General features: G+C 48.5%; 1 protein-coding gene across 4 annotated transcripts in view; it reads right to left on the reverse strand.

The window, feature by feature from the left end:
* INTS1 (integrator complex subunit 1) overlaps positions 1–9,390 on the reverse strand; it is a 28,176-nt gene extending 18,786 nt beyond the window's left edge. For 3 of the 4 annotated variants that reach the window (XM_041401759.1, XM_041401758.1, XM_041401755.1), the window contains exons 1-17: positions 9,199–9,390; positions 8,814–9,104; positions 8,059–8,255; positions 7,707–7,844; positions 6,969–7,128; positions 6,482–6,587; positions 6,038–6,224; positions 5,762–5,907; positions 5,318–5,459; positions 4,801–4,977; positions 4,443–4,551; positions 3,708–3,828; positions 2,983–3,060; positions 2,323–2,480; positions 1,047–1,143; positions 540–631; positions 158–218 (exon numbers count right to left, since the gene is read on the reverse strand). In XM_041401759.1, the coding sequence (XP_041257693.1) occupies positions 158–218; positions 540–631; positions 1,047–1,143; positions 2,323–2,480; positions 2,983–3,060; positions 3,708–3,828; positions 4,443–4,551; positions 4,801–4,977; positions 5,318–5,459; positions 5,762–5,907; positions 6,038–6,224; positions 6,482–6,587; positions 6,969–7,128; positions 7,707–7,844; positions 8,059–8,255; positions 8,814–9,104; positions 9,199–9,256 (2,318 nt within the window). In that variant the 5' untranslated portion in view covers positions 9,257–9,390. The remainder of the gene's footprint in view (positions 1–157; positions 219–539; positions 632–1,046; positions 1,144–2,322; positions 2,481–2,982; positions 3,061–3,707; positions 3,829–4,442; positions 4,552–4,800; positions 4,978–5,317; positions 5,460–5,761; positions 5,908–6,037; positions 6,225–6,481; positions 6,588–6,968; positions 7,129–7,706; positions 7,845–8,058; positions 8,256–8,813; positions 9,105–9,198) is intronic. The other variant, XM_041401756.1, reaches the window with a different exon arrangement.
* Positions 9,391–9,908: the final 518 nt, after the last annotated feature.

Genomic DNA, 9,908 nt, shown 5'->3' on the forward strand with positions numbered 1-9,908 from the left:
TTTTTGTCAAGGGAAGGCACTTTTCCCACTCCAACTGCAGTGTTGATGCCAGTTTATCTTACACAAGTCCCACTGGAAAGGAAGGAGTTGCATGGCACAAACTTATTTCAGAAATGTGTGGTCTGTTTGATATACATAGGGATTTAACCATACTAACTTGGTCATGACCATTTCCATGAGCATCTTTAGAGAGGGGTACTCCTCCCATGCAGCCAGACCTGCAGCAGAGCAAAGAAGAACAATAAGGAATACAGGAAAAAAATAGAGCCTTTATATATACTCTAACACATTGCAAGGTGGGGAAACACAAACTTGAGAACAGCTCATAACACTCAGAGCACAAACAAGGCAGTTCCAGCCACATGCTGGTCCAAACCCCACCTGCAAACATTTTTCACCCACAGGAGATACAGTTATTTAAGTGCAGTTACCTCACCAACCCAGCACAGGCCTTGCACACAAGCAACCAGACTTCTGCAGAAAACACCTTGGCCACCTTTTGCAGCAGAACTGGTATCCTGAGAAATGTCCAAACTCACCAATATTTTCAGGATTGAATGCAGCCACTACTAGCAGGAGAGGCCAGGCTTTCCAGTATAGAGTAGAAATAGCTAGATTTGGAGGCTGGTACCTGCAAAAGCCATCAACAGAGATAAGTGGTCAAGTTGAATTCCTTAAGCCCATATCAAGTCTGCTTTTCTCCTTAATCATGCACTGTTTAGATTCAGTCATGCCAGTTCAGTGCTTTTCCCAACAAAAAGACAGCCACACCCACACAAAAATCCTTTCAGGAGGGAAAGCAGGATTCAGCTGAAGATTTCTATGGCAGAAGGGTCAGTGCTTGCAGACCAAAGTACATTCCACAACTCGGGTCTTGGACTGCTCTAGAGAAATGCCCACCTGAACACAACCCTGAAAATCCTCGTCATTTTGTTATTATAAATTTTAATAGAGAAAAGCATCTTAAAATCTGTGAGCTGGGAATGTCAGACACGAGGTGAAAGCGAGCTAGATCACAGCCAGATTATCTGTGTGATAAGTCTTACCCTGGAGGTAGCTGGATATTCTCTGGATGGTGATAAGTGCACAGATTTAAGACTGCATCGATCAGCTGGATTCTTTCTACCCTCAGGACCTCAACATCTGGAGGAGAAGAAAAGACTGAACAAGTTATTGACCTGTCTACCTGCCTGAAAGTCCTTCAAGAAAAGCAGCACAGTATAAAAAAAATTTTACTTCAAGCAACTATGTTATTGTGGGCTTGTTCTTGTGATATTACAGAAACAAAAAATCAACATTTAAAGAGCAACAACACTTTAAAAATCCTATAAGTCAATATATAAAGATATGGAGCTTTTCAGCAGCAATCTGGTTTAAATTCTTTAGTGTACTTTTTTTTCCCAAATGCATCCAATATGATACTTGTAACTTTTCCAGAACTTGGATACACTCCTTCAGGTAAGCAACAAATCTGCTCAGAACTTCTGGGGCTCAGAAGAACTAGAAATGCATTTCAACTTTGTTGCAAGTTTTCAGATGCACTCTGAGTTTTCCAGTACATGAAATGGGACAGGATTTAAAATCCTATATGCGAGGCTGGACACATTTTGAGAGGATACTGAACAGCAACAAAGCAAGCAAAGTCTAGATCCTTCCACAAGCATTGAGCAGTTCAAGATCACTCTTTCCCATTAACCAGTCAGCACTAAGAGCATGTAAGATGCTTTAGAATCAAACTCTGACAACACCCTCAATTCTGCCACAAACACATACAGCTCAGCTGAATGGATGTATTTACCAGCAATGCAGGAATCTAGACAAATGCTAAATGAATTCATAAAAGGAGTAAGAGTAAAGATTGCTTTTGTAACTGCTATTCTGTAAGTGTTCCAATAATGGACTTGGGAAGAGCACACAATTGGTTAATTAATTTAACTTCCAATCCTTCCATTTCTGCATTGCCTACAAATTTCATTTTACAGTACGTACAAAGGACTAAATTGAATTTTAAAATGCTGACTCAAAACTCTGGGTGGTTGTTCACAGTCCTTCATTCTCCACACAACCAATAATTTCCCAAACACTCCACGACACAAAATTAGTAACAGAGAGAAACAGTGAGAAAAAATAAGAAGCTTCTCTAGTGAGAAAGCAACAGCAGCATGTCTGGCTTTGAGCCAAATGTTTAACCATCACGACTAAAATATGCTTTAAGTGATGCAAAGGCTCTTTGGTAGGTGGTAGGAGCTGTCTCAGCCCTGGGTGGCAATAGGAGGGAGACAGAAGCAAGCACTTGCTGGTGGGAGCTGTGTGCAGCCTCACCATCTGCTTGCACAGCTGCAGCCCTCTTCACCAAGTGGTCGGCGAGCTCCATGGCATCGGCGGGGCCCAGGGGCAGGTCCCGCGACAACCCGATCACGAGGATGCGCATCAGCGTGTCCTCCAGGATGGGCACCTCGGAGCACAGGCGAAGGAAGAAGCTGCAGGAGACACGAGACATCAATCACATCTTGGACAACAGTGTGAGGGCTCCTGGAACCCTCCACACACCCTACAACTCATCTGAGCAGAAGATACATCACAGCTTCTTTCCGATCTCAAATGCGACTATTTGAAACAAATTATTATCTGAGTGTCACTTGCAGTGCCTCGCACCTCTACGCTTCAGCCTCCTTAAGTCTGAGCTCCCCAATGTTACCCCAGTTACCCACACACTGTGGGGCTGCTCTCCTTACAACCACAGTGTCAAGATACAGAACAGCTTGGCACAGGGAACTGGAATGAAGGAGGAAGAGAAACAGATGGAGAGTGGAACAACACCCCCCAGTTTTATGGCAGTGTAACAGATGAAGAAAATCTGAGCACAGTTCCAAGCCTTTCCAACACAGAGCTATATAAGGATCACCAGAAAACACCCATTCCTCTGCCTCCAGCTAGAGCAGCTCCCCACCTGCACCCACCACGGGAGAGGCACACACTCACTTGCGGTCACTCTCAGGGGGCCAGTTGTCCCATTTGTAGTAGGTTTCTGGCTGTTCTGTGAAGAGCACCTTGTGGAGGCTGTAGGGATGAAGAGGACAGTAAACACCATCTGGGAGGCTTAAGAATACACACAACAGTCCAGTCTCCCTCAAATCCTGCAAAAGCTTCCCAACCTGCACATGAAGGAGCCCCCTCAGGTAAGTGAGTCTAGCAACAGTAACAACATGATTCAGAACAGAGAGGACTGTACAATCAGTATGGGCTCTGGGCTTTTATACTTTCAGTAACCTATCTTCCTTACTATTAATTCTGGCCTGAACTGCCTCAGTAATGCCTTGTGTGTGTCAAGACCCCAGAATACCATCTGTCCTCCAGAAGACAAAATTATCCATGGAGCCCTCAGCCATACAGCCTTAAAAAGGATGTCAAACAAAAAAACAACAAGGAGTCCACAGGGAATTTGTTTGGTAGGATAGCTAAAAATCCCCTACTGAGTGGACCCAAATAATATAAATCAGAAATATTTTCCACTATCATATAGTTCTGGTACGAGATGCATCTGAAGGAATTTCAGAGGGAGACAGTCCCTGCTAAAACTGTTTCTGCACCCTGTCTGAAAATGGGAGAGAAATCTAACCAAACCCTGGAGTATACCTGCCTTTTCATAATATATCAGTGTTGGGGAAGGACTGGTTATACACAGACATGACCAGGCTGACTCTCACCAGTGCACATAGTCCTTTGGAGCCAGCTTGCTGATAGATGGAACAACTGTATGCAGCCACCAGACAGCATCACGTTGGATAGCAGCAATTTGGTTTTGGAAAGAGCGCAGCACTTCCAGGTCTGAAAAACAGTCAGGGCACAAAATACACACATGGGCCTCATCAGAAGCATGGTGGTTTCAAAACAGTAACCAGGACTCTGAGGCATCAACAGTAAATCATAGAATCACAGAATGGTTTGAGTTGGAAGGAACCTTAAAGATAATTTTGTTTCAATTCCTGCACCACACCTTCCACTACAGAAGGGGAACCAGAGGAGTGTATGAGAAAGACTTGAGTCCCCCAGCTCTGACAGAACATGTTCTTTGCTTTCTGACATGTGCTGCAGCAAAACCCCCAACACAAAGCACAGATGGATTCATTTTGTGAGAAGAAGGCACATGGGCAGTCATGTCAGTGCCACACCAAAGGCCTGTCCTCCCAGCCCCTTAATCCTTACAGCTGCTCCTTGGGGCCTGAGGCCCCTCCACCCACAGCTCCCTCCCCCCAGCCTCTCAGCCACTGCTTCCACAGACACAAGAAGCACCCAGCCATGCAAATCATGCCACATCCCCAATCTCTGTCAGCCCCAGGGTGACAGCAGGCTCCCAACCCTAGCTGATGTTCTCCCAACGTCAGGGGTAGATATCTACTAAGATGCTCATCCTCAGAGAGAATCTAGGTTCTTCTGCTTACTCTTTTTTTCTCCTTTGTCCCAAGCAATTCCAGCCTCCTTCACCTGGGCTGTGATACCAAGCATCATGGAGACAGCTAGCAGGTCAGTTATGTGGATGACAAATCGCTCCTTAAAATAGAAAAGAAAAAAAAAAAGAGTTGAATAGCAACACCCAGAGCTGCCTTGTGAAAGTGTTCTGTCATCAAAAATTATGAACGTGGATGTTTGGAAATGAGATATGGGAGTGCTGCTATGAGGCACACAAATAGTGACTCACTCAGACACCAAAGAGCAACAGGAAGAACGGCCAGGAAAGCAGACACAGAAGAGCTCAGTGCATCACTGGCACATCCAGCAGCACAAGGTCAAAAATGGTACCTTGAATTCCATCTCTGCATACAGGGCCTCCTTCCGTTCCTGCATGAGGCCCAGACAGAAAGCCTGGAAGTTGATCTCATGCTTTGTCTGTTTGATGATCTCTCTCAGCAGAGCCCGTGAAGCTCGCAGGTAATCGTCCTTGGTGGTCAACAGGTCCTGGAACACCATTGCCAGGTACTGGGGCCACACAGAGAGAAAACTTTCAGTGCACTGTAATGGGTCTGCATCCACAGAATGAAGAGACACAAGGAAACCAATGCTGGAGGTATCCTGTCCTTGAGACCCCTGGGAAGCTGTAATAATGTTTCTCTCATGAAACTGCATTATCACCCAGAATGTGGGAGTTGGAAAATGCCCATTTAAGTTTACTCCTACCAAAAATAATTATATAATTTCAAAATAGTATGATATAGATCAGACAGCTGTCTGTGAAAAGATTCATCTGAGCCTCAAAACAACTGTATCTGTCAGGTGGGGTCCTGGGGTTACCATCAGCCATCCAAGACACTGCACCTACCTTTGGAGCTTGCTCTGAGCTGTGCTGAAGCACTGTATACAGGATCTGCATGTTGTTGGGATTTCTTGCATTTGACAGTTCATTGAAAATCACAAACTTAATGGTGGTGCCCAGGTTATCCCTGTGTGCATTCAGCAGCTCCCTGCAAGGGAAGACCAGGGATACCTGAACTGATATTTCTTTGCAGCTGGACACATTCATTCCATTTCTCCTTGAAGTATTTAGGACACAAAAGTGAAAAGGATAGAACACCACATATGAAAGGATAACATCCAAGGACTACTGAAAGATTTCTAGGACAATGAAATTCATTTAAATGAACACAAGACACTCCATGCACCAAGCTGGTATTGAAAACCACTGTGCAGAGACATTGAGACTGTCAAGTCCCTGGGCACATCTCCCACAGTGCTTCCCCTTCCTGTCACAGACCCAGTCACTCACCTGACACACAGCATGTAGTGGTTGAGAAGGACTTTTGGCTTGAGACGAATTTTGATCAGGTTGGAGATAACTTCCATGTCCTCTGAGCTGTGGGTGTTACAGTTCATACAGACTGACATCAGCAAGTCCTGAGCTGGCTTGGTCAACTGCAGAAAAAAGAGCAGAAAGACTCCAGCCACCTGCCATCACAGACCAGAAACGTAACCGGAATACAGCACGCAGCCCTCCTGGCTGGATTCCAGACCAGGGCTGTGCTTCAGCAGCTCCTCTCCTTACCTTTGGATTCTGCAGCCACATCTCCAGCCTCTGCACAGCCATCTGACGCACCTCTTTGTAGCCACAGGTTGCTGTCAGCAGCCGCAGGAGGTTCCTGGAGACATTGTCCATGGGCTGCCGCCGGTTCAGCTGGTCCCGAAGCATGTCCAGCACATATTCCTCCACACTCTCTGCAAGGTCTTCATACCTGCACACAAACTGAACTTTACCCATTTCCACAAAAACCAGTCCAGAGATCAGCACTCTTTCTTGTTTGTGGTATGACTTGCAAACCAAGAAAATCCCCTCTTTTCTCCTGGAACCAGTTTTATCTTTATCAACATCCCCCAGCAGATGCCACAGGAGCACAGAGCTCCTGCCACAGCTCTGCAGGGTGGGTGAGCACAGACACATCTACAGACACACCTGCACACAACTGTGTTAGGAGAGGAAGAGGCACTGTACCTGGGCATGAGCTGGCCTGCCTGCTCCGGGCTCATTTTCTCCTCTGCAATCAGCAGCTCACTCTGGCTGTCCTCCTCCTCTGTCATGGAAGGGTGTGGGCTACTCCCTAAGAGAGACCAGGACACAGCACACTCCATCAGACAGCTCCTCTCCCTAGAGATCAATCACTGGACACAGCACACTCCATAGGACAACTCCTCTCTCTAGAGATAATCACTTGTGTTCAGGTTTGTTCAGCTTCTTTCAGGGATCCCTTTCAGAAAGATCATAGCCTCTCACACTGCATCCCATACAGGCCCATTCTTCACTCCCCTCAAACATCCCCTGGACACGAAAGAGCCCCAAAAAGAAGAAAAGCAATGCCTAGAACTCAAAGCCTGGTCTACATGACTCCATCTAATACCAAACTATTCTCACAAGTCAATAAGCACTGCAGGTTCCATTCTCTCCCTAAACCTTTCCTCCTGGTTCCCAAACATCTTCTTACCAGCACTAAGGTCCCCTCCACTACGTCCAACTTCTCCATGCAAGAGCATGGTCTTAGGAGGCATCTTTGTGTTAAAAGCTGTCTGGATGTTATCCACAAATGTCTTGCAGTGAGGGCTGTCCACCCAGATGCGCTCCCCAAGGGAGTCCTCGATGTACACCTGCAGCAGGGAGCACAGTCCATTTCCATGGGGTTAATTAAGGAGTATTTGTGAGTTTTTATGAATTTCCAATATACAGAGTAGGAACTAGCATAACCAATGCATGGATGAAAACCAGACCAGATGATCATACAAAAGCAAAAATATACACCACCACATCCCAAGCTCTACTGGCACCTTCTCAAGAAAGACTTTACAACAACTTCTGCCACCAAAATACAGAAGCTGGTCAGCTCCACCTTTTTAAGTTAATGGGCTGTTTTAATCCCCAAACACTGAAGAGAAAGCAGGGACAGACTCTCAAAGACATCTCAGAAGAGCAGAGTTAAGGCAACAAAAGGCAACGGAGGCTACATTCCAGAAACCCAAGGAGATTCTTTAAAAGGATGGGCCCAGACTCCAATTTCTGCCTCCTTCAGTAGCATTCCCACAGTGGACAAGAGGACACTAGCCATCCCCTTCCCTACATCTGTAATAAATCCCGTGCTGCTCTCCTGCTCCAACACATGCACATTTCCCAGCCCAGTCTGCCCACCACCGATGCCTCAGTGCAGCAGAAGCCCCCTCAGCTCACCAACCTTGACAAAGATCTCTGGCCAGTTCTCATCCTCTTCGTAAGCTGCCATGAGAAGGTTGCATGCCAAGACAGACACAAGACTATTCCCTTTGGCTTTGAAATTGATGGAGGCATCTCTTCGGAGTAGGCTGCACAGTGCCTGGAATAACATCCGCAAAAAATAAAATAATAAACAAATCATCCATTGAGAAAGCATGCAGAGAAGCTGCAGAAAGAGAAATACAAATTGCAGCAGCTTGACACAGAGCTCTGGTATTTACAAAGCCATGCAAACCACGCTCTGGCCTAGAGAAAGTGCAACTCTGCCCACAGTTTGGCAGGAGTGATCCGTCAGTGACTTCACGAGTCCTCACCTCAATAACCCCTTCGGTGGCAAATATGTTGGGTTTGATTTTTGCCAGGTACATGAGGCTCAGGTAGAGAGTGGTGTCAGGTTTGGCTCTGTTCATCTTCAGCTGCTTCACAGCTCCACACAGCACCCCCTCAATACGGTCATCGTTGCCTTCTGCCTCTGCTGCCTCAATCTCATCCAGCAGCACCGTGGGGACGACTGCAACCACCAACACACAGGCATCAGCATTTACCCTCATGCCAAATAACCACCCTGAGATGCTGAGGACCGGTCACAAAGAACAGCAAAGCACAGACCAGCTCACTTTTAGCCCCTGCAGTAGCTTCTCCCTACTCAATTGCCATTTAAAGTTCTGTTTCACAACTGACAATGCCCCTTCATTGTTTTTCCATGCTAGCACACTCCTGTACAAATGTATCCAACATCAGAAACAGAATGACAATTCAAAAGGCAACATCCAGACCAAGAGTTTGCTAAAGAAATATGTGAATAAAATACCACAATCCAGACTTTGAGATTTCCTCAAAGGAGTATTTCACATACAGTTATTAAACAGCTGTCAGACAGAATGAACACAACCCAATGCCAACAGAAGAGAAAACCTTGACTTCAGCCCCATATCCAGGCAAGGAAACCCTCGAGGAGAGCACTAATTGCAGCGTGGGCTTCAAGAAAGACTCCTGGGATGAGACCCCAGAGCAAGGAGAAGTTTCCCCGAGGCTTCCGTGCGACGGCAGGAGCGCAGCGAGGCCTCACCTTCGATGGGGATGACAGACGGCTCCTTGATGGAGGGCGAGATGGCTCTTTTCTCCGCCACGGCCGCCTCTGCCAGGCGTCCCAGGGCGCTGAGGGGCGGCGTGGAGGAGAGCTTGGGCCGCTTGCTCAGCCCGGGCAGCCCCGCCGGGCCCGCCAAGGCGGCGGCCGCGTCCCGCTTGCGCTCCGAGGGCAGCCCGGGCGGCGCCGGCTTCAGCAGCGTGACGGCGGCCTTGCCCTCGCCGCTCTGCCCCTTGGAGCCCAGCGCGATGAAGTCTCCGGGCGGCGGGTGCGCTGCGAGGGGAGACACGGCCACAGTGAGCGACAGCGACAGCGAGCGACAGCGCCCGCAGCCCCCCGCCCGCCCGCCCGGCCCCGCGGGACTCACCGGAGGGCTTGGGCACGGCGCTGGGCCGCCGCACGGCCGCCGCCTTCGGCCGGTTCATGGCGCCGCCGAGTACCGGCCCAGGGACGGAGCGAGCGACGGCCGGGACGGACGGACAAACACCGGGCACCGACGGCCGGACCGACCGACGGCCGCGGCCACACGGAACCGGAACCGCCGCCGCAGCGCACCGCCCGGCCCGGCCCGGCCCGCTGGGCAGCGCCGTCTGGCGGGCGGGAGGGGAACTGCACCGCCGGGAGATCGCAGGAGCCCGAGGTCAGCGAGGCTGCAAGATGCAGAATATGTGAACATCTTCTTTAAAAAGATGCTCTTTGGTGCTTGATCCGTCTCTTCTCCCACGCCACTAGCAGCAGGACAAGAGGACATAGTCTCAGGAAGCACCAGGGGGTGTTAAGTCTGACATCAGGAGGAATTTCTTCACGGAAAGGGGGATTACAAATTGGAATTGCAGGGAGAAGCCCTGGCTGAAGCCCAGGGTAGTGATCGAGTGTCTGGAGGTGTTCAAGACATGACTGGATGCGGCACTCAGCCCCATGGTGTATGAAAAAGTGATTAGTCCACGGCTGGACTTGATTTTGGAGGTCTTTTCCAGCTTAAATGATTCTGTGATTGGGGGATCTGGGATCAGAGGGGAATCAAGGAGGTGGGATTGGAAGCTGGAGTCAGGGGCTGAAACTGGGGAGCTGAAAATA

The sequence above is a fragment of the Onychostruthus taczanowskii genome, unplaced genomic scaffold, assembly GCF_017590055.1.
Source record: "Onychostruthus taczanowskii isolate IOZ18803 unplaced genomic scaffold, ASM1759005v1 scaffold19, whole genome shotgun sequence".
In the NCBI taxonomy this organism is placed as follows: domain Eukaryota; kingdom Metazoa; phylum Chordata; class Aves; order Passeriformes; family Passeridae; genus Onychostruthus; species Onychostruthus taczanowskii.